The 23,606-nt window shown below is 46.7% G+C and overlaps 1 protein-coding gene across 7 annotated transcripts; it reads right to left on the bottom strand.

Moving 5' to 3' along the window:
- Nucleotides 1-63: 63 nt before the first annotated feature.
- Nucleotides 64-23,439, bottom strand: SLC16A12 (solute carrier family 16, member 12). 7 transcript variants are annotated; one of them, XM_014955863.1, is made up of 8 exons: nucleotides 16,184-16,331; nucleotides 11,781-11,909; nucleotides 9,144-9,355; nucleotides 7,073-7,176; nucleotides 6,172-6,315; nucleotides 3,214-3,805; nucleotides 1,811-2,070; nucleotides 64-704 (listed from the first exon to the last, which is right to left on the bottom strand). In XM_014955863.1, the coding sequence occupies exons 3-8, from the start codon at nucleotides 9,242-9,244 to the stop codon at nucleotides 442-444; spliced, it is 1,464 nt and encodes a 487-aa protein (XP_014811349.1). In that variant the 5' UTR covers nucleotides 9,245-9,355; nucleotides 11,781-11,909; nucleotides 16,184-16,331; the 3' UTR covers nucleotides 64-441. The 7 variants fall into 7 exon arrangements, with proteins under 7 accessions (XP_014811349.1, XP_014811354.1, XP_014811350.1 ...); XM_014955868.1 differs by lacking the exons at nucleotides 11,781-11,909; nucleotides 16,184-16,331 and adding an exon at nucleotides 23,421-23,439; XM_014955864.1 differs by lacking the exons at nucleotides 11,781-11,909; nucleotides 16,184-16,331 and adding an exon at nucleotides 23,092-23,119.
- Nucleotides 23,440-23,606: the final 167 nt, after the last annotated feature.

Below are 23,606 nucleotides of genomic sequence, written 5' to 3'. Positions count from 1 at the left end.
GGTTTTTTTGGCGGTTTGTGTGATTAGTCCATTGAAACATAATAGACTGGAACGCCAGAAAGCTTATTTCATTAAAACTGTTTTTGAAATAATTTAAAGTTTATTGTTCAGTTTTGGTGATCAATTACTTCAGAGATTTCTTTGGATTATAGCCAACTATAATCTTCGAGATTGCCTGTGGGGTCAACACACCGCACTTCAAATAAATCCGTGAACGTTTGTATCTAGGAACTCTCTTTTGTTTCCAGCCCAGCTTTCTCCTGTCGCTGCATTAACCTGATCTGACTGTTGCTGTGTGTGGATTTTAGCCAAATAAAACACGCCGGAAGAATCTTAATTGCGAGATGCCTTGTTTCACAGGAGCAGTATCGTCCGCAGCGTTACACAGCGCAGCCACCGCCACCTCGGTCGCAGCTGGATCCAGATGTCACTTGGCACTTGTCATCTGTTGCCGTAGCTCTTTGTACCCGCAGCCAAAAACTCCACATCCTTTTGGTCCAGCTCTGCCGTGACAGAATAAGCTATGGCTCCGTTGGTCCAGATGTGCCCTTTGGGGCCGGCGTCACCGGCGAGCGGCCGCAAATGCGTTCTTTTCATTTTCTTGGCTAGTCTCGCAAAGCACAGTAGGGTTGAGCTAAATATCATGGAGAATCCACACAGGAGGAACGACGCGGTATAGCTGCCCGTCGTGTCCACCAGCCAACCTGCAGCAAAGCAAATCCTGGGGTTTTAAAGGCCCATCAAAATTCTGATAATTCGCAAATCCTGCGATCAACCGGGGTTTTACAAACTTCTGGAGTTATCCCATATCAATACAAGTAAACAATATGGGTCTACACCCCGTCACTACGCTGTTACCTCCTGGGGCAGGGAGGGGTTTGTCCTCAGAAGGCAGATAAGATTCTTACAGGTTTTTGTTTTGAGGTTAAACCCATGAGAAAAGGCGCAGCCGTCATCACCACAACACTAAATAAACATCTTTCAACTGCCTGGATTTAACAGGCAGCCTTTAGACATCCTTAGAGAGCCCTGGGATGAAATATTGTGTGCACGAGCTCCTGGTACAGAACCATCTAGTGAGCTATGTCCTAGGCTCATGCATCACTTAAAATAATTCGGTTTTGCTATGGAAAATTAAATTAACACCTTCAGAAGCAGAGATTAATTGGGAATTTATATGAACAGCAGACAAATGCAAGACATGGCTGTTTGAAAAACAGATCTCTGTTCTTCCACAATACTCAGAACTCTGTCAAGTTTTCTAAAGAATAAGAGAGGCACAGCTCTCATCCTTAAGTCACTGTAATCCAACTGATGGGGGAAATGCTGGTTAGATATCACAGCGGTGAGCCCGTGACCAAACAGTAGTGAAGCTGACTCCCCCACCTCTTCAAAGCAGTCTGGAGATGAAAAGATCAAGTCCTCCCCACAAAAAAAAAAACCACCTTGGAATGAAACTCTTTTTAGGTTACATTTCAAAATAATGTAATTTCACAGTGAAATCTTGTGTTCCTTCTACTTGCACAATTTCTGAGCTACGTGAAGTGCTGATGTAACAGCTCTTAGAAGCCCCATTCTGTACTGGTTTGTTTTTTAAATTTCAGCTTGCTCTGTATGTAGAAATCATCCCAACAAGACAGGGCTTTAGTGGGACCTAGACCCTTCAGAAGGTCTGGGTGTGTTATTTCCCTGCCCAGGGGCTCCCTCCACATTCAGTGTGTGTTTGCTGTCCTTCCTCTCCTTCTACATCACACCAACAGGTAACTCCGAAGTAGCCATAAGGTTACAGGGAAGTCATTTGCCAACTGACCTGCGACAGGCGGGCTCACCAGGTACGGTATGGCATGAAGGAAATACACAACGCCCAGCGCCGACGACAGGGCAGAAGTCCCCACGACGTCGGCCGTCACGACGGGGATCAGCGTCACGTAGGCCCCGTCGAAGTAGCCAAAGGTAAATGAGAAAGGCACAAGCAAGGGGAAGGTGTGGAGCACCGGCAGGAAGAGACAACACAGGCCATCCATTCCCACGGCAAAGAGGTAGCAGAAGTGCCGATGCTTCTTCAGACACCTGCAAATTCCAAAACAGAAAAGAAGATGATGATGGCTGGGCACAGCATCGCAGTTTCTGTGCCCCGGCACACGGCACTTCAGCCCCTGGCTCTTTTATACAGCTCAAATCCAAGTCAATTTTCATACACACTCTTCAAGATGAAAAGCTCAACACTGATGAGCCCTGGGTGGGGAAAGCTGCCCACCTACAGCTGCAGAAACATCTGGGAAGTAGCAGCCTGTGTTGCCCACAGAGCTCTTCGGGCTGCCCTTGATGAGGGGAGCTGCTCCACTGCCAGGGTTTCGCAGCCTTCTAAAGCTTCAGTGTTCAAAGCAGCATTCCATGTGGCTTTATACTCCAATATTATGCAAAAAATATTACAGTATACCTCTCTTAGCTGTCACCCTTCACATCTGCCCTTAAACACTGGAGCTACCGGGAGCTGAGTGAGATGGCAATTCCTTTTCTCCCTCCCCTACAAAACCAACACTTGATTTTTCACACAAACTGAATAAGCACAAAGGATGTGTCCTTTAAAATCAAAACCCTTCTTAATTTACCCAGTCTCTACCAATGCTCGAGGTGCTGTACACAGATGTTTGGAGTGAACTGAGCTAACAAAGCGTGGTGAGTTCTTACATACTGGAAAATGTGTAACAATTTTAGCTCTGAGTATATTCCTGACAGGGCTGGGCCAGACCCTTGGCTGTTTTCCATACCTTCTGTGCCTCCCAGGCCAGACCCTTGGCTGTTTTCCATACCTTCTGTGCCTCCCAGCAGCACTAAGAAGATGGGAAGGCAGGGAAAGTAGAGTGAGATCCTCTAGGAAACAGGTACAGAGGCTCACACGCAAAGAGCCTCAGGCAGGGGGTTACATTTCCACTTTGCACAAACACACCATTTCTTCAGAAAAAAAAGAGACTGAACCAGCAGAATTGAACAAACTCGAAAAGGACAAAAACATTAAAGAGCAAGCATTTCTGAAAGTTAGAAAGTGTGATGGTTTGTTGGGGGTGGTTTTGTTGTTGGTTTTGGTTTTTTTTTAATGTTACACATGCTACAGAAAAAGCCCATAATGTTAACTTTTAGGTGTGTTCCACCTCGCTTGCATCCAGCCTCTCCCCAGCCAAAGCTGACGCTCTCTTAGCTGTAAGCTGTTACCTTCTGTCCGTTAGCCATCCGAAGGTGACGTTCCCGATGATGTCGATGACTCCCAGGATGGACATGAGGAAGGCAGCCTGGTGGTGGCTCACTCCAACGCTCAGAGCGTAAGGCACTAAGTAGACAAAAAGAGGGCTACAGCCATATGCCATAAATAAAACCGACACTGCCAGCACCATAAAGCCTGGCATCAGTAAAAAGTCATATTCCTTCCACGAACAGTAGCATAAACATTGATGAGACCACGCTTTGATTAAAGGCGAGCAGACGGACATTCGTTTCAAGTCTCGTTTCTGTGCTTTGGGGACATAATCCTGTTCAAGAAACTCGGGAGCAGTTTTAGGGTCCTCCTTCAGAGCGATGGGCCGCATCAAGGCACCGCAGACACAGAGGTTTAAAACAAAACCTCCCAGGATGAGTAAAGCTCCGCGCCAGGAAAACTGCTCGATCAAGAGCTGGACCACGGGGGCAAGAATGAAGGTGCCGATCCCGCTTCCTGACATGGCTATTCCATAGGCCAGCGCTTTCCTTTTGTTGAAATATTTGCCCACCATCGCGATGGCTGGAGAGTAACAGAGTGCAAACCCAAGCCCTGGAAGAGAAAGCACAGTGCAGAGGGCTTAATACTAAGCACGACGCGTGGAAGACATTAAATTAAGCCCCATAACCTACTTTCATTAGCACAAACAAATTCATTAGCTGTATCGGGCAGCCCCGTCACAGTGTGAAGAGAACCAGGATGACTCCTTCCCTCCACCAGCAGGGCCACTGACTTCACAAACCTGACGGATCACAATTAATCCACAATAACAAGGCTCAGAAAGAAGTGAAGGGGTTTGGTTAATAACAAGAACGACAGATAAACATCAGAGAGATGGCGTGTTAGCCCCTCCTGGATGCAAGACGGGGTCTCGCCCCAGGGTCTGTGCAGATGCTGGCACTGGGCACACCGTTCTGATGAGGCACCACTTTGTGTTTCGGTCTGCTGCAACCCTCAACATTAATTTTCAGGTTCTCTGAAACACAGCACAAAGAATCTGTCTCTGTTACTAATATTCTACAATAAAACCTTTTTTATTCAGCAAAAGAAACTCCACACAGCAGCTGCTTGGAGTCCTGACCATTTTAAATCCCTGTCTGCAAGTAAAGAGGGGGGGGGAAAGCCTCAGAAAACGAAGCCGTGTCCTATTTAGTAAACAACTAAGATCCATCTCTTTGACTGGGAAAAATTGTGGTCTGAGAGCAGATTTTCATCACCAAATGCTTGCCCTAACACTAACACATTTCTGAATCAGACGCAGAAATGAGTTCCTGACTAGGTTTTTGGAGCACGTCCTACATTGAGGGTAAAACGGTCCCCACCGCCTGTGGCAGAACTTGCCAACAGAGGAGATAATCATCCGGTGCCGTAACCAGCTTGCCACCTCCTCCTCAAAGGCTGCACTGTGTCAGGCGGGCACTAAGCCTGCCAGGAGGGGATAAGTGGATTAGAGGGACTCCGGGGGTCCGGCACCTCTCAGGAGGCCAGGGGAGGAGCTGGGGTTGGACCCGTGTAGGCAGCAGAGCTGGGGGAGCAGCCCTGAGCTAGGCGTCAGCGCTCGGGAGCTGTGAAAATCATGCTCTATTTGGGGTACACATCTCTTATTTTTTTAGGGAGTTGGTAGAGGGAAAACAGGTCCCCAGAAAAGCCAATAAATGTCCTGTGAAAAGTGGAAATGAAAAGCTTGGGGCTGAAAGCATTTCCATGCCTCTTAGAAGGAGCTCTGCTCCTTACTGCCACTCCCCCAGCTCACCTCTGCTTTGCTCCTCACAGTTTCGAGTCCTGCAGCTTTTATGGATTTAGACATTCTCCAGTTGTGCTCCCACCTCCTCTCTGGACTGGGGCACCACCTGGAGCCCTTGCCAACAGTTCACCTCACCATTAATCAAGCCCCACAGACTAGAAGTTCAGTGCTTCAAGTTCATCAACTCCAGGTACAAAGTGCTTTTCCACCTCAGTATTCCCAGCGGCTCTCGCTAAGGAAGCCTCGGTGGCATTAGCATGGTATGTGGCACAGTCCCTCAGGTTACAAGGAGCCTTTTTATTTGTAATGAACACATTTGTCAAAGATTAACATTGTAATACAGGACTGACATGCACTACAATAAGGATTTTATTATTTTTTTTTTAAAAAAAAAACACCAAGTAAGCTGTTGGCAGCATGTGAACGGCAGTAATTCCACCAACTTGTTACTAAACAGCAGGGAACCAAGCACAAGGGCTTATGTCACCGTGGCTACCAGGTCAGCAGTAATGAGGAAGGAATGTCAGTGTGACCACGGGCACCTCTCAGGTTCCTCTGGGCACACCAAGCACCGGGAGATAGGACAGAGCAGAGAGAGTTGTTACCACCGTATCCAAACACTACAGCAACGCTGCCAACCGGCAATTTGTTTGCTTTTCAGATGGAATGTAATGCAGACAGAAATAAGGTGCACGGCTGAGGTGCCAGGTATTCACCCCCTGCTCCTCTCCCCAGTCACTCTTATGTTTGCATTTAAACTTTTTTATTTTAATACACAAATATTTTGGGGTAGCCTAGAACTCCTACCATCACAAAGTCCTCCCAAATCACAGGCAAAAAAAAGGAAACCTTTTCGTGTGTCACCTACAACAGAAGTCAATGACCTCCCAGCATTTCACTTCACAAAACCTCCCAGGTTTTCTGTAGTCCAGTGCCTAAGAGCAGTCGAAGAGCTGCTTTTGTAGCGTGTTGCGTTTGGGCTGTGGGAGACCCACCGAGGGCTGAAACCCTCAGAGGGACAGCCAAAGCCTCTCTTTTACAATGAGGGGAATAGAGTGTCTCTTCCGACCAATATGACATGAAGGAGATCTCTCCTCCTGAAAGGGAGGACCATCATATTTAACATTCCCATGTTGCTTTGGTGGCAGGAGCAGAGGGGACAAACGCCTCCTACCTGTAAGGACTCCTAACGATAAGTAGAGATGCTCCAGGCTGGTGGCGAATGAGCTCAAAATTAGTCCAGCAGATGCAAGCAGCCCTCCCAGCATGATACCAACTTGGCAGGATACGTGATTACTGATTAAACTCCCGAGCGGGGCTTCAAAGAAACAAATAAAGCTGGTAGTTAATGGCAGGCCCTCACACACAGGGCGTTGCAATGGTCATCAAGGAAAAGGCAGCAGCAGGTGAGCAAGGCAAGGTTTCCTTATTTCTCTTTTTTGTCCCCAATATATAACCTGCCTGGCAGAGGAGAGCAGCTGTGTCTCATTCCAGCTGTGTCCCTGTGCCTTCGCAGCAATTCTCAAGGATTAACCCTCTCCCAAAAGAATCAGGGCATGGATGTTCACCTAGCTGTGCAGTTTTAAAGCAAACCCAGGAGAAATCGGGTACAACTGCTATATTGATGCACATCATTTTTAGTAACGCTGAACTTTCTTTTAAGGGAAAAGGCTATTTGTAAACGTGCAAGTTTGCTAAAAGGAGGACAACTGTGATGAGCTGAAGGCAAGATGTACGTCCTGTGCTAAGTCTCAAATATGATTCCAATCAAAAGGCAAGAGAAACGAGTGCTGTTAGTAGCTCTCAAACACAACTTGTCCCACTAGACCTCGACAAAAGTACATTTCTGAAAACTTAGATCATTTGACAACACAAAGTTCTGCTGCTTTTCCACAGTCTGAAGACACTCCCTTCCTGCACAACCACGCTGGGGGAAGCAGCTTGGATATACCCTACTCCAGAGAGCCCACGGTATCTCTCCTCCCCAGCTGACTCCACCAACTTGTGAACACGCTAAAACCAGATGGAGCTGAAGAAAAAGCAGCTGCATTAGCCTTAAAAAGGGCAATACACACCACAGAGCATCGTAGCACAGTCAACGATGGAGTGGATCCAAGCTGTTCTGGCATAGTCCTGCCCAAAGTACGCCTGGAACTCCACAAAAAAAATGGAGATGCACCTAGGAAAGAAAACATGAACACCACCCTGTTAAAGGTGGGATATTTGCCTCACAGGAAATGCCAATATAAAATTCAGGTATAAAGAGTACCCACTTGAAGGTCCTCTCTAGCTCCCAGGAAAATCAAACCCGTGGCTTACCCAAATCCCACCAAGATGGAGAAAATTTCTATGAAACAGTTTCTGAGAAAAAGTTTCTCAGAATTGGGATATTGGAAGTGAAGAGCCACCTCAGTGCATGAGGGACAAGACCCAAAATGGTTTGTGCAAGCAGAATAATTCCAACAGTACTCTGTGTAAGGCACCTAGGCTGGGGTCACTCAACTGGAGAAGAATCCTTGCTTTGCACTGGCAACCACTGAATCACAAATTGGCATCCAGCGTTTAGATTTTTATAACTCATGTTATTTTTTAACTGAAATGAAATTGAAATTGCAATTATCACCAGCAATGATGATTGCCCACATCATGGTGTCGCTTCCCTGGCACACAAAGCCCCAGCTCCCCAGTTTCTGGCAGAACTGGTTGCTCACCAGTGGTGGCATCCACATCTGCACAATGTGGCCGAAGGCAGGGCCAGCACAGCACCCATCGAGCCAACACCACCTACAGCTCCGTGTTCACGGACGCACAAGCGCAAAGTAAGTGAAAAGCAACTCCTGGTGAACAGAGAATCAAAACTCAGCAGGAGCCCTGGGACCTTCCAAGAGTTCATTATTAAAATACTTCCAGGAGAGGTTACTTTGCTCTGCTTAATGAGTGTTACTGTTCTACCTGTCTCTGCAGGGGAATGGATTAAAAGGCCACATAGTTTCACTCTGGTTTCTGGATCAGCAAGAGAACCCCTTTCCCCCTCCCTTTTTTCCTTTCTTGCAAATCAACAAACAAACACTTTCTTCAGCTGTTCTTCGTTCTCTTCTACACACTACAGGTGTGCCAGCCATTAGATGATTTCTTGGCTCTAACACATTTCACACGTGAAAATGAATTAGATCCATTAAGAAATCTCTACTGTCATTATGGCATTTGTATATTTGCATACATAAACTAGCACTGTGTCAGTGTTTCCATGCCCCTTTTATGCTATTGACTCTGGACCCTAGACTTGAGATCCCTGAGCCTGGCAGCTTTGTTTTAAAAGAAGTATAAAATCTAGGTAGGAAACAGTATTTTTGCATTACACTGGCTGTCCAACAAGACACTGTCCCCATCTTCCTCGCTCACCCAGGGTGCCTATCTCTCTCTGCTTAATACAGTTTCAATGTCCATGTTCACACACACCAGGCTCCTCTGCCTCCAGCCGACATCAAAGCCACCCCACAGCAGCTGTGGAAGCCATCTCACTCCAGATGTATATGTTCTGTTTACATGAGGCAGCAGTCTATTCCTGTTCTTTCTATTTTTGAGAAAATGCTTTCTGCATGTTTCGGATACCAGAAGGGTATAGAGAGGGGCCTCCTCTCTAGGTCATGGACCTTCTCAGTAAGGACAGTGCCCAAAATGCTTTGCAGTAGGAAAAGGGGGTATTTTACAGGTTTCTTGGCAAATCTACTGGGACTAGGAACAATGAGCACGGCTGTGGGGTCAGGGGGACACAGTGGGCCCAAAGAGACCCTACATGATTCCTCCCTCCTCAATCAAACCACCTCAGCCCAAAATAACACTGTCTGCCCCAGGCTCCGGTTCTGCAGGGTCTCATGGAGAGGGTGTTGAGAGGCAGGGCAGCTGTCAGAGGAGGCCAGACACAAACCAGAGGGCTCATAATCCCTCAGCCCTCTTCACAGCCACAGGGATTTCAGGAATCCTTTAAAAATGTAGTGGGAGGGAGGTTTGCACCTCTCCAGAATAACCCCTGCAGCTGCGGGACATCAGGGGAGATCCCAAATCCTCCTCCTCCTCCTCCAGAGAAAAACAAAAAAGGGGTAATGCCGCAGACAGGTCAGAAAGACAAAGAAGCAGCCCCTTTACCTTGTCACAGCCCTGGTACAGATAGTGACGAGGAAGCAGCCGGCAACGATCATCCATCCCCAGCCTCCGTCAGGAGGGCCGGGGCGGCGGGGCGAGGCCATGGCGTAGGCCCGGGCGATTCCTCCCTTCTCCCCCCCTCAGCGGCGGGGGCCGAGCAGGGCCGGCACGGCAAGGACGGGCTGGGGCTGCCCACCACATGGGTTACTGGCCATCTGAAGGGAGAGACAGAGAGAGAAATAAATAAAAATTAAACAGGCTGAGAGGGTGTCAGGGCACAAGGCCTGCGCAGTAACCCTCACAGTTGGGAGAGGACGTACTGTGCCAGTATCACTGATTTCGGAGTAATTTGCCCAGCAGTTACATCCTGGCACACAATACCGTTTTTTTCCCCCAGAAATGTTGTAATACATACAAGTCACACGCTTTACTGCAGCTTATTTGCCTTCAGCTGGCTCCCCCCACCTCCCCCAGGCCCTGTCCCAAATCGTATTTTCCACCACAGTCTCCATTCAAAGCAGCCGTTCTTCCCTATATGGAAATAAAAGTTACTATCCTATTTTCTGTCTTTGTGTAATAGGCTTTGCTAAAACTTATTTATATTTGTATAAAGCTTTCTAATGATTGAGAGCCCACAGCAATGCCCACAATAAGAATTAGTGCTGACAGTCTATATTATTCTCCATTGTCACAAATACCTGTTTCATCATAAGTTAAATTTTATTATAAAGTCTTTAAGACGTCCGTGTTACACCCTGTGTTTATACGGGTCTACAGGCACAACAGGGATCTCCACTGCAGCATGAAGTACCATTACGATTCCAAACCTCATCGTTGAGGTATTCCACTGCTGGGACTTGCGTACAGAAAAAGATCAATGAAACGGAGACCAGGACAGTCTGCCTGTTGTGACACAACTTTCTAATACCCAGCCAAAAATGCCCACGCGGCTGACGGAGCTTTCTGAGTGGCCTCTGCGGGTGCCCACACAGCCCCGAGGACACCCCTGGCCTCTTCACAAGCTTTGTGACATCCTGCTCAAAGTGTAAAGTTCATTTTATTGACCTTACCCATTCGCTTCAGGACAAACACCCGGCAGTGCCAGCGTGTACCTACACCCTCCTTCCCTCCCCACTATGGTCTGAAACAAACTCCGACATGAACACAGACAAACTGAGGGGGTAAAGAAGTACAGCAGATTGACTAATAATAAAATAATAAAAGCACGCGTGTAGGGAAGTAGAGTGTATACACAACATCTGTGAAGGAGGCTGAAAACGCCTATGGTCAAGATTTAGTCAGAGGATGCCAGGCACACGATAGAGAAGACACATCCATGGAGTTCCCACTTGACAAACACCTTCTGTATTTGTGCTGCTAATTTGTGAGCAGACCGTACATCTCCTGTGTTGAATCCATCCAGGAGACAGACAATTTTGCAGGGTTTCTGTTACATTTTGAGTAAGCTGACACGAACTAACGACTGATCTTTTATTTTTAACTCATAGGCTCCATTACACATCCCTTTCTGTATAGCTCCAAGCAACAACCGTCTTATTAACTATGTCAAATGTTGGATCAACAAGGTATCTCATGGCTAAGGTGGCGGTTATAAGATCCTTCATGCTGGATCAGTGAAAGACCAGCTCGTCAAACCGTACAATTTGATGCAAACCACCTCCACAGCCCTGTCTTCTTAGATGGAAAACAAAATTAAACACTTTGTGGGTGTCTGCGGCCTCCACACTTTGCATCTAACACGAAGGGACTCAGAGGTGGATTTAGTGTATGACTGGAAGTTTGATATTTTACGTTCCAATGCCTGGCTGATGGAACAGCCCATAAGAACCCACGACAGCCACCTGAACTAATGGGGCACTGGAAGCTGAAATGATTTTGCTCAAGGGTTTCCTGGCAAGTGATGCCATTTGGTGGAGTTTGCATAAGCACATGATCCATCAGAGAGAGACCCTGAGCAATTCCAGCTCTGAAGCACTTTTGCAGAGCCTTGGCAGGGCAGGGCTTCTTATTTTGGATCTGAGCAGTACCTTTCACTGCCCCTTCTGGAAGGATGAAGATTTAATTTCAAGTTCTGATTATTAAGGGTGCAGGAGGAAGTTCCAGGAATGGCAGAAGGGATAACAATAAACCTTCAATGAGCAGAAATACACACAAAATCTTCTCAGAGGAGTCAACAATGTCCACACACAGATCTTGAACTGATTTTGATGCATGTACGGCAATAGCTGGGTGCTCTGACCTCAGCCTGGGTCTCTGGCCCAGCTTCCCAGGCAAGTTTCACATGGGGTCTGGGACATTTCAGCTGTACACTAACACACTTGGGAAGAATTTGATGACATCCCAGGCTAAGCAAACACAGATTAGGCATTTGGTTACACGATCACTTGCTGTTATTTTCACAGAACCCTGCCTGCCAACGTTCACGCAAACAGCAAACATTTAATGAGGTTACAAGCAACCGAAAACCACCACGTTGTAAGAAATGCCTGGTCAACGTGGAAACAGGCACCTCCCCACAGCAGGATCAGTGCAAACCTCATCTCCTTCACTTCATGGTCGCTTTGAGGGAGCGCTGTGCCTGCCATAGGCACCGAACTAATAAGCAAGTTAAATAATTACCTTTCTTGTTGCTGTGCATGACTCATAAACACTTATGGCATTTTATTCTGGGGTGAGAAAACTCCAACTGCTCCCACCCTGCTGCTGTTTCCTAATGATCCGTAGCACGGGTAGCATGGATTGTGGACTCTGCAAATGACATCGAAGAGGCAGAAAGTACATATTTTTTCTGAGCAACCTTAGTCCTTGCCAGTCCTTCTCAGCCCTACTTTGGTTCACTCTCATGTCACACCTTTTCTTAACCTTTCTGGTGCAGGATGAGACTTTTACTGCATACCTGTTCTGCCTTTCTCTGACCCCCACTAGCAATGCTGGTTGCTATCCTAACACATCTCGGACACGCACAAAAGTTCCTGCTGTGTGACTGGGCTGAAGGAAAGTGGGGTTAAAAGCAAAGCTCATGAAAAAAGCACTGCACTTTGCGACCTTTGCTGCATAATTTTCAGTCAAGCATTAAGTAAATGTGCTTTGCTGTGAGTTCCAAGAAGATGTAAGTGGGGTGAAGGTGGCAACAAATTCTGCTGATCCCTAGGAAAGCCTTAGTTACCCGACAGCTCGCTGAACAGTGAGTCTGTTCCCCAAGTTAATACATGAGGTGCTAATTTGGCAGGATAAATAACCTATAGATAACCTGGTTTCTCAAAAAATGGGGTTTTTGAGAATGCTGGAAAGAAAACAGCTGCTCCTGAGAGCATCCCCCTGACTCGCCTGCAGCCTCCAGACCACACTGGGGGTTCTCTCCTTTCTGCTTCTTTGCACCGTCCTGGCTACACAAAATTCCAATGACTGTGCGTGAAGATGCCTTCACAATTTCTTTGAGAACTGCACGGAGGGGTTTTGTGCAGTTTATCCCAAAGGAGCTGGCCTAAAGACATGTACCAGCATAAATTAACACTTATTTTTACCCGTTTGATTAGTACAGACACGCACATGAGAGAAGAATGAGATTTATCTAGAATTTTCTTTCCGAATGAGTGTAAGATACCCGCACACACATAAACTGTATGTGCCATTTGCTGCCTTCATGGTGACGATGGGCTGGATGAGACCTGAGAAACTTGTGACAGTCTCTGTGTGTCCAGGACACACTCTCGCAACAGGTTCACTCGCACCCATGAATTTAAACCCTATTTTTCTCATTAACACCACCACACACCGCTTTCAAAGTCACTTTGAGAACATTCGTGCAGATGAATTTTATGAAGAACAAGCATAAAGCAGCTTAGGCATAGCTGGAGAAAATTCATTAACGCTTGGAGCGAAAGGTAGTGGAATTGCATATATTAACTACATTTACCACCCTATTCACCTAGCTCTAGGGAAGTCTGAATATTTCCCTGTATTTACCCAATTCATGCAGCTGGGGGACAGTTCTACGACCTTTCTTGTTTTTCTGTCCTTAAGATTGTACCAAGCATCAATTATTTGTTGCCATTTGCTGCATTCAATCACATTAACCTCTTGCTTTAATTCCTTGATTCTGTTCCCTTTCCTGACTGCTGCATCCTTAATAAAAAAACCCAAACTGAAACAAACAAAAAAATAAACAAACAGAAGAAAAGAACTATGAATAAAAAATAATAAAAAGGGCACAGAATGAGTAGGAAAGTTAAGTAACAAAGAGAATCAATTTATGTGCTATGTGACAGTGGATCATAGGAAATGTCTAAGATTAACTATTCAATGTGTTTTGAAAGAAGATTCTGTCAAGTGGATTGTCAAGAAATGGCACTTTTTTACCCTCCTTTTGCTACACCCCCCAGCAACTGCCTACCACAGTGGGCACTGCAGGCAGCAGTCTGGCAGGCAGCTAAATTCCAAGTTGTTCTTAAACACACGGGAGGTAAAGACTCTTTAATTCCGTACAGCTCTTGGGATTCAAAGGCTCTTTCTAATCTAATATATTTTCCCCAACAAAGAGCCATCCCATCCTGCACCCGGGGTTAGCTATTTAACTGGAAAAGTACAGTTTGTTTTGATTTCAGCAGAGGCCATTTATCAAAAGCTGTATGACTATGACTTTGACTCGCTTAAGAAAAAAAAAAGCCAAAGGTCCTTTCCAATGCCATGTTCCTAAGTAAAAATAAGACCACCGAGCTTTTGAGGCTGCCACTCTATATCCTCAGCTTTCTGCTCTGCTGAGGTGTCTCTGTCCAGCCTTTAGAAAAAAAACTAATTTTATGCTTTTCTGAAAAGATTGGCAGGTTGGTCCGTGGAAATTCTCCTTGTGCCAGGCAGTGAGTACGGGGATTAGCTGTATCTGTACAAGAACTAACACAAGAAGCGTGTTAAGACAGATTGTAATAACTTTTTCCAGTTTTTTTTTTACTATAATACACCTGCATAAACCTGGACAGTTTCCTCTGCAAATCTTCAATCTCTCTTATATTTTTGAAGGAGGGGTTTTCCTATGTTATGAAATAAGAACAACACTAAGAACCTATTTGTATTCTGGTAGTACTCTGGGACTCGTAATCAGACAGCGTGTGCCACAGTGCTGGGCATCCTGCAAACACCTAACAAAACTTGCCTGCCATCCAAAACCTATCATCAAGATAGAAAAGATGAGAGCCCAGTTTATTAAGTCCCATCGCTTTGCTGAGCAGCAAATATTCTTCTTTTGCCTCAGTTTGTGAGTCTGAGGTTGGGAGATGGCTGTTGGAGAGGAGAGGCTGAACAGAGCATCGATGTGGGATCAGGAGAAGCAACGTGGCAACCAAAGGGATGGTCAACATCTGGTTGGGAGAGCAGGGAGGTGCCAGAGAGGGGCACGGGTGAGTGGGGTGGCACAAAAGAGGGGCAGGAGTTGAGAAAACTCCCCTTTAGCCAAGAGCACAAATACTCAGGGCAGAAATATGAAAAAGACGGCAAAAAGAAAAGGTGGTAGAACATCACCACATCCGTTAGTCATTCCCCTACCGAGAAGCGCGTCGCTGGGAAAGGAAGAGCCGTTCTGGCCTCCCACAGCGATCACGTTGCAACACCAACTCCTTAATTTGTCAAGTTTGCCAGAAATTGCTAAACCAAAGGGCATGGCCGGAGCCCCAGCAGAAACAGTTGCTGTCTGCTGAGAGCTGGTGGCGCTCAGATGAAAAATGTAATGTGAACTTCCCTTTTCTCTGGACACTCCTGGCATGGGGCTAACAGAAAAACAACAGCCTGATGGAAGGGGTCTACAGCAAAGGGCTAAGCAAATGATAAAGGAAAACTTTTGACCCTTTAGCATAGTTTCTGGTAGGTTAGTGCTTAAATAATGCATAGTTTCTGGTAGGTTAGTCCTTAAATAATGCAGGTTATCTATAGAGGAAGAAGTGAGGGGGCACAGTGCCATCACTGGCTCCATTTTAACATCTTTTTAGACCGTTACGCAGAGGGGAAGCCAAGACAGCAGGAGGCAGGGCCATGGGAAACTGATAGGGCCTCACCTGGGGATCTCAGTGAGGTACTTACAGAACATGCACTTGTGCTTTGAGCTCTTGCACAGTTGCCATCTTTTTAGCCCTTCCATTTATGGAAAAGCCTTATTCAAGTTATGTAAAACTAATTTGGTTTATAATGTCCTCGGGGTTCCTGGCTGGGTCTTAAACAAAGACATCTTTCTTGCAGTGTTCAGAGCCCCAGTGGCATTGTCGGGTTTTAACAATTCCCACAGAAAAAAAACCCCAACACTTTTTATTATTAATTTTGTGAATCTTACACTAGTGCTTTCTAAAGGGAATGGAGATGGCTGTTTTTGAAAACAAACTCCGCACCTACAGAACAAGCTAATCCAGAAGATTGCCCCTATTTATCTGATGTTCTAGGGCTGCTGCTGGCGTCAATTCATCATCTTCTCCTGCAATACGCAAGATTTGTTTGCAAAAACTAATCAGGCATGACAAGGCAAGGCAGGTTATTTCCTTTCGTTCACACAAGCTGATGCTCTGAAACAAAGCTATTAGGATACTTAGTGCTGTACGTGCTCCTCTAACGGACAACCTGTACCCTAGGGCAGCGAGCTGTCACCACGACCATTATTCTTCTTGAGAGCTTTTCAGCTGAAACCTTGAACTCTGTAAAATTAAGATAGCCCCACCATCAATTCAAAGCCACTAGTAATTTTCCCTTTAATAATGATAATATATCATTATTGTATAGACAACCATGCATTAATATAATCCCCAGCGGGAATGGAAGAAAAATCTCTAAATGCTGGAAAGACAACAGTTTAAGACAAAACCCAGGATGTGTCCTGACACAGGCTCCCAACAGCAGCTACTGATGAGTGTTGCCTCCCAGGGTTAGGTATTTCTGAGAAGTCATTGCACAGATTGCATTTAGTCTATTTTAAAAAGCATAATATATTATACTTGATAGATATAAGATATACATTACATATAAATAGTACAGCCATAGGTCCATACCGATGAGCACATCTCTGTAGAGGCAGCTTGTGTGTGTCACTGCACACAGACTTCAGAAACTGACAGCAGGGAAGCGACTGAGCTGGGAAGGAAACATCAAATACCCAAATGAAAGACAAGGAAATAGATGGAGGCCAAGAGAAAACGACTCTTAGCGTGCCATGTGAAAAAAAATAATAAATCTCTGTCCAGGAAGAACATATTTGACAGCGTGCACTATCTGAGTGAAATCACAGACTGGAAGTGAACAACCAACCACGGCGCCTGGGGCGCATCAGCGCATTCTTCACGCTCGCTCTTCTGTTCAGCCTCCCCCAGCCACACGTACTTCAACCAGATCCTTGCCTGACACCTTATTTTAGCTCTTAAGGAATCTTTTAAAGCTTTGAGAAAAGCGCCTTAGGTTCCCTCTGCTGAGTGAGTGCTGCTGCAGCTGCTCCATTACATCATTTGCAGGAACTTTCCATGTTCCTTAAGGAGCTCCACGTACTTCTGCTAATGAGCATCGCAGCCCAGAAATGCAGTTCTCAATTTTATGTTAAAGAACGTTTATCTTCATAGAGAAAGTTTTTGATTTGGTAAGTGAAACATGAAAAAAAGAGATGTATCTACCTGTCCTACTAAGTAGATTTTACCTTTGCTCTCCACATTTCCGGCTATTTTAATTCTTTAGAAGTTAATTTCCATTTTTGCCCTCTCTGCTGTTCCCACAGAGCCCCTCAGCTCCTGTCTTCTTGGCTCCAGAGACTCACGGAACTATCAGCAAACTGAACATAACATCCTTCCAACATCCTGATGTTCACGTTTAAGGAACTTATGGAGATGCCACTGGAGAGAAAGCTTTAAAAAATAGCCGACCACGGGATTAGCTTAATTTATAAAAAGTACAAGAGCAAGGACTCTGCAGCAAAGGACCCCAAGGGTGCCTCGGGAAAATTAACCTGTAAATAGGGAGGGAAGAAACTGTACAGAAGAGAAGCTGGAGTGTTGTTAGGAGCAACGAGACAGGAAACTGCCTTCCCCAGATTGTATCGTGTTTGTCTTTTCCCCACGAGCTACGCTGGGCAGGCAGAGAGCTATAAAAGGAGGAATGAAAGGACCCAGATGGAGCAGCAGGACAAGACATCGGGGGGTCATCGTTAGACAGTAATGATAAGGGAGCCCATAAAAGGTGAAATTTTAGAGGACTTGAAAAGGGAAAAAAGAGAAAGAGACTGATGCTATCTACAAAAAAAAACCCCAAACAAACAAAAACCTAGAAATTTATGTAAGAACCGGTCATAAAAGAATTTATAAAAATGCTCTGTCTCTTCTTCCTATTACACCAAGTCCCACTTAGGGCAGCTGAGAGCAGCAGGGCATTTACAGCCACGGAACCATCCCAGCCTGCCAGCTCCCCCCTAAAACACCCAAACACCCCCATCAGCAGCCGCTCACACAGAAACACTTCAGAGGACCCCTCTGAATCCTGCAGGGGATCCTGCAGCCCAGCTGCAAGCCCATTATCCCAGCATCTTCAGCCCCTGCATTGGAAACTTTATAGAAACAAACACCCCGCTAAGAAAATTCAGTAAAAGATTGTAGAAATCGATACAGGCTTCCTTCCTGGTACCGTGCTTCCACAGGAGTTATGAGAAAGTTTAAAAAAAAAAAATAAAAATAGTCCTGGCTCCTCTGTCTCAGCTTCCTTATGGACGTTACTGGCCAAGGAGCCACCATGAAGGAAGGCATTTGCTGGCTGTTCAGGTTGGACACCTGTATGAGCATCATTTGGTCAAAGTCTCACACACCAGCTTGAGAACCAAAATTTGAGAGGCTTAAAAGGACTCAACCGTTTCCCTCTTATCCTGTTATCCCAGCCCATTGTCTCTTAACCAGATCCCATTATCAATAATCCTTTTAGTGGCATCACTTTCACTTTAAACAGCTTACTAGGTGGATGACAAAGGAAGCAAGAGTAACTCAAGAATGACCAGACAAAAAAAAAAAATATGTCTAAAAACAACGTTTATACCTTGATACACAGAAAATGACAATCCTTAAAATCTTCTCTAGGTGAAATTAAGTTTTTTTCCATGAAAGAGAACAAGCCCTAGTGGTTTTTTTCAAGAATACCTTCTATTTACAATGGAAATTCACCCCATCTAGGTAATAAACTGTAACTATTAGGATAGCATTATTTCACAATCTCCAAACACCCCTCTGTCAAAGGAACTTGGCATTAATATCATCAAACATGTCAACTCGACGAGATAAGCCCTAAAATGAGCAGGAGGAGGAGGTATTTCCCTACATCAATGGACTAAATTAGGTTTTGTGTGGTCCTCAAGAAGCTCTAAAAGCCAACCAAGTTTAAGATGTGTGTGCAAGGAACACAAAGATGTGACTTATTAAGTAGTGTAACAGCCCCAGAAGCACTGAGGCCAGCAGGAAAACCATTTGAATTGGGAGGGAGAAATTAAATGAGAAACTCAACAGCAGCACAGACACTGAGAAACCCCTGGAGAGGCAGGGGAAAGATCCCACTTCCCACATTTGCATTTCACATCTGGGAAACGTGAGTCGTCACATCCACGTTGGGAGAAATCCAGAAGCTGCAGGAAGGAAGGAAGGAAGCTTTGAATTAGAAAAAAAAAAAAAAAAAAAGAAGAAGAATAAAAAAATAAAGTGAAAGACAGGAGATTTTCCATCTTGAACAAAGGGAGAGAAAGAGCACAGCACTGTCCTGCTGAGGGCTGAGAATGAGGAGTTAAAATCCCAACTTTAAGCCGACTTTCAGGTCCTATTCAGAAAAGGGATGCAGAGATTTGGTGGCTGTTTGCTAAAACATCTTCTCAGTGTTTGTACTCAGAACTCGCCTCAGCTGGGAAACACCTTTCCTGAAGACAAAGTTTTCTTCTATCTGTCTCCTACCTGGAATTTTGCTTCCAACTTGGCCATCAAGAACTGACATTTCTTTTACGGTATTTTCACCTGCACTCTTACCTAAGGCTTAAAATGAATTCAAGAGAAGCTCCCAAGCATCAGGTACACCCTTACCCCAGAAGAAATGGAGTATAAATGGTGTGTGTGGGCAGGGACAGTGACAGACTGAGTGGTCTGAGGAGTCCCAGGAGGTTGCTCGTGTCCCTTGGCAGGCTACATTTGTCATTTTGCAGGTATCACAGGGTGCTGAGACCAAAAGAGACATTTCCCTTGACAATCACGGGCTGGATCTCATCTAACAGAAGGAAAATTTATAACTCCCAGTCCCTCCCAGATCACACAAAAAAGTTGGAGAGTTGGAAAGAGAAGGGTGACAAATTACTTCTCCATAAATAACCTACCAGTGAGTTAAAAGAACAATAATGTACATTATAAGTAAATATCCACACATGGCCTCGGGCTGCACGTCACCATTAGTTCTGGAGGCCGTTAGGACAATCCTCTGGCAGCAACTAATGTACTTACCATTGCAAAAGCATTCAAGGGCAAAACTCCCCAGAAACTGAACAGATTCTTGTGACAGCCAGGACAGTTAAAGAAAATCATGTTTAATAGTACATTCCTGGGCTCCTTTTATCTCAGGTTTTACATTAATTTTAAAAATAGCATCATCCTGGCATCAGCTTGCAAACCTCCTTCCCGGTGTGTCCGGGTGTGGAGGGACAACCACAACACACATTAAAAAAGACATTGCTTCATCCTCCTCCATTACTGACACAACGCTCCCGAGGCAGCACCTACACCAACCCCCAGGAAACCATCTCACAATAAAACACCAGGGAAGGGGGAAAAAAGAGACCAACAATCCTTCAGTGAAAACAGGTGACTTTGTCTAAAAGCAACCGCTAAAGACCGCCTTTTTGCTGCCTTCTCACTCCATCACACCCAACAAGCAGAAACTAGTAAACAGGACACAAAAAACCAAACAGCAGCACAAAGTGCTGCTTCATTCATCTTAAATCCCAAGGAAAAGCAGCAAGAATATCCTGCTTTGGGGATGGGGAGGGACTCTTGATCGGAGAGTGGAGTGAGGAGAGGAGGGGGAACAGTTTTAAACTGAAAAAGAGGAGATGGAGCTGAGCTGTGGGGAAGAAATTCTTTGCTGTGAGGGTGGTGAGAGCCTGGCCCAGGTCGCCCAGAGAAGCTGTGGCTGCCCCATCCCTGGAGGGGTTCAAGGGCAGGTTGGAGGGGGCTTGGAGCAACCTGGTGTGGTGGGAGGTGTCCCTGCCCAGGGCAGGGGGTTGGAACTGGGGGGGCTTTAAGGTCCTTTCCCACTCAAACTATTCTATGGTTCAGTTAAAGATGCCCAATGACTGCAATTTCTTCCCACTCACCACATCACACTCACCTGCCAGAGGAGAAAACAAAACTATCTTTGCAGCTCAAGAAGCCAAATAGAAAGAAAACACCGTCATTTTCAGTGAAGAAAACCCGAGTGATTTGCCTGGAGACCTTCAGTTTCAAAGATCTGCAGATTTCTCCCCCCTGGGCTGTGCAGTGAGCTGTGCCTTGGGCTGCTGCTGCCCCCAGACACATCAGCACGTGTCCATTAATTAATGCACCAGCACCGCTCGGGTAAGATGTATGTGGCTCTCCTAGAGCTGCTGGCAAGAAACCACTTTCCTCGTAGAAAGCATAGATAAAATGAAGATTCTTTTTAAATCTGCTTTTTTTAAACCTACATGAGACTCGAAAAAGACAACCCAAACTGCAGTTGTAGTGACCCACCACAGGACAAACAGCAAAGGTAACGTGTTCTTCTTAACTCTAATGCATCAGTTTCTTGGTTTAGGCCAGAAGAAAAAAAGTCTGTGCTGCTTCTCTGCTGAATAAAGGCTGCAACAGCAGGTAATTCCCCCCTCGGGTTCTGTGCAGAAGGTGCACCATCATTCCCTAAATGATGATGACTCTAAAGCAGGAGCTGATGTGCTCCAGGTGTGTCCTCCCTGGCTCCAACGGGATGGTGCCAGCAGAACCAGGTGTCTGAAGCAAGAGTGAGAACAAGCCCCAAAACAACACACAAGAGCTTCCAATCCACACCATCCAGGCTGAAATAAATTACAGCAGATTACAGAAAGCTTATGCTCCACTGACTTTCCAGTCTGGCCATACCAATTAAAACAGTGCTGATTGCCTAATCGCTTTTGCCATTCAGAATTTGGCAGCAGGTCTGGGCTACATTCAGAAGTATATTTCACATTATATGTGCATAGAAAAGAGAGTAAATCTCACACAGGTGACAACAATGCTCTCTAGGATCAGAGCCACCCTCTCAGGGGGGGTTCAGTCTTCCCTTTGAGAATTTAAGGCATCCACCCACCCAGCTGAATATAACCTGGTTAATAAACTTCAAACCCTTACGATGCCGAGCTCTATTTTCTGGAAAAAAACGATCTTTTGAAGAGGTAACGTACCTTGAAGTTATGAAAATGCAGAGTGGAACATCAGGAAAGTAAAATGGTTAGGTGAAAATGGAATTACAGCCGCAATACAGAACCGGTTCTTCACATGTACTGCCTGATAAGACACCCCAGCATCAGGACACCCCAGCATCAGGACACCCCAGCATCAGGACACCCCAGCATCCAGCTCCGTTCTCCAAGCTGCCGTAACCCCGTGCCACCTCCCACTGACCACAACTGGATGAACAATCACTTCTCCCAGCAGAACCAGCCCTTACCTCCTGTCCCCAGCCCCCTCCCCAGCCCCACCGCTCCACCGGATGGACCAGAGCAAGAGGCAATGGGTGACCAAGGAGGAAAAGGCACTTTTGAACCCGCGGCAGCTCCCCAACACAGGTCCCCACCGGCTGCACTGGGCGGGCTGGGGGGTGGCGGGGGGCTGGTTGCACAAGGCGGGCTCTCTGAGGAAGCCCACCCCAAATTTCCCCTCCCCAGGGAGCGATTGTGTTTGCACCAAAACATCTGAAAAATCTTCCCCCCCGCCGTGGCCGGGCGGCAGGATCCTGGCCTGGAAGGAAGGGATCCCTGGGGGGGGTCTCCTCCTCCCCTTCCTCGCAGCCAACTCCCATCTCCCCGAGAAGAACCAACACCAGAGCATCTGCAAGATCCAACCCGGCAGCTCCCAGCAGCTGGGGGGACACTCACTGGGGACACGAAGCCCAGCTGGAAGCTGGAGCCAACCTGCAGCGTGGGCAGGAGAAGGTTCCTGAGGTTCCCCACCTTTTCCCATCAGTCAAACCCCCCCTGACCAAGTTTTGTAGAGAAGCAGCTCCGTGCCGTGCCACGCTGTCTGTCCCCCTCACTTTCCAACCCCAGCCTAAAGGTGAAAGTTAATGATTGATTTTTAAGGGCATTAAGGTGGAAACCCCTCAGGGAAGCCCCGAGAAACCTGCCGTTAAAATCACCGCTGTTCCACTGCTGCGAAGGAGGGAAAAGTAAAAATTAAATATAACGTTAAGTGAAAAAAGTAAAGGAAAATCCACATAATGAGCTACGAATAACCAAGAAAAGAAACATGAAAAGCCAGTATTGGGGACTGACTGGAGGAGGGTCACAGCACGGCTCTGACGGCGGCAGACCGACTCCGAGCAGAAGGCAATCCCGGTCCCAATCCCCCTCAGCCCCCCCCTTCCCGCTGCCCCCCGTGTCCCCGGCCGAGCTGACACCCCCCGAGGATCCCCCACAAACCCACACTCACCACAAACCCACACTCACCCCAAAACGCCCCAGCAACACCTTCCCCCCCCGGGCCGTCAGACGGAGCCCATCACAAACCAGCGGCAAATCAGCAGAGAGTCCAAAATCGGGATAATATGATACTCTTTCTGTCTTTTGCCTTGCTTTCTCATTTTTTTCTTATTTTTTTTTTTAAATATAACACTTTCCCGACCTCCCTCAGCCTCCCCGAGCGCAGCATTCCCCGTCCAACACCCACCCGCGGCCCCCGAGCGTGTCACACACCTGGGCACGTCCTGCAGGAAACTAAACATTCCCCCGGGAATTCATCCCGTTCATGGTCCCAGGCCCTTCCGGGGGGGATCCCTCTCCCACAGCAAACCAGTTCAGGGGGCGGACACCCCCAGCCCTCCCCGTCCTATCCCCCGTGTTCGGGGCTCTCTGGGGAGCTGTTCCGCAGCCCGTGGCGACCAGCCGGGGGGGGTGTGTGGCCCCCCACAGCTCTCGTCCGTCCCCCCCGACAGGTACCGTTTTTCTGCTTATTCAACAGAAAAAAGAGAGGCTGAAGTTGTGCTCCTGCCCTGCGGGGACTCGAACCGCTGTTTGTTCTGTACCTGCCCCGCGTTTTCCCCTCCGCGGGCTGATGCGCGGCCGCACGCCCGCCCCTACGCGCTGGCTTTTAACTTAATTAACGCGGGGCTTCAAGTTTATTTCTATTAATTTTCTCGCCGCCCCCGGCTCCGCGCTGGGGACGGGACCGCGCTGCCATCCGCCGCCGCGCACCGCCCGCCCCTCTCCGC

The sequence above is a fragment of the Calidris pugnax genome, unplaced genomic scaffold (genome assembly GCF_001431845.1).
Source record: "Calidris pugnax isolate Ruff unplaced genomic scaffold, ASM143184v1 scaffold287, whole genome shotgun sequence".
Taxonomy (NCBI): domain Eukaryota; kingdom Metazoa; phylum Chordata; class Aves; order Charadriiformes; family Scolopacidae; genus Calidris; species Calidris pugnax.
This window is presented reverse-complemented; position numbering and strand designations above follow the sequence as displayed.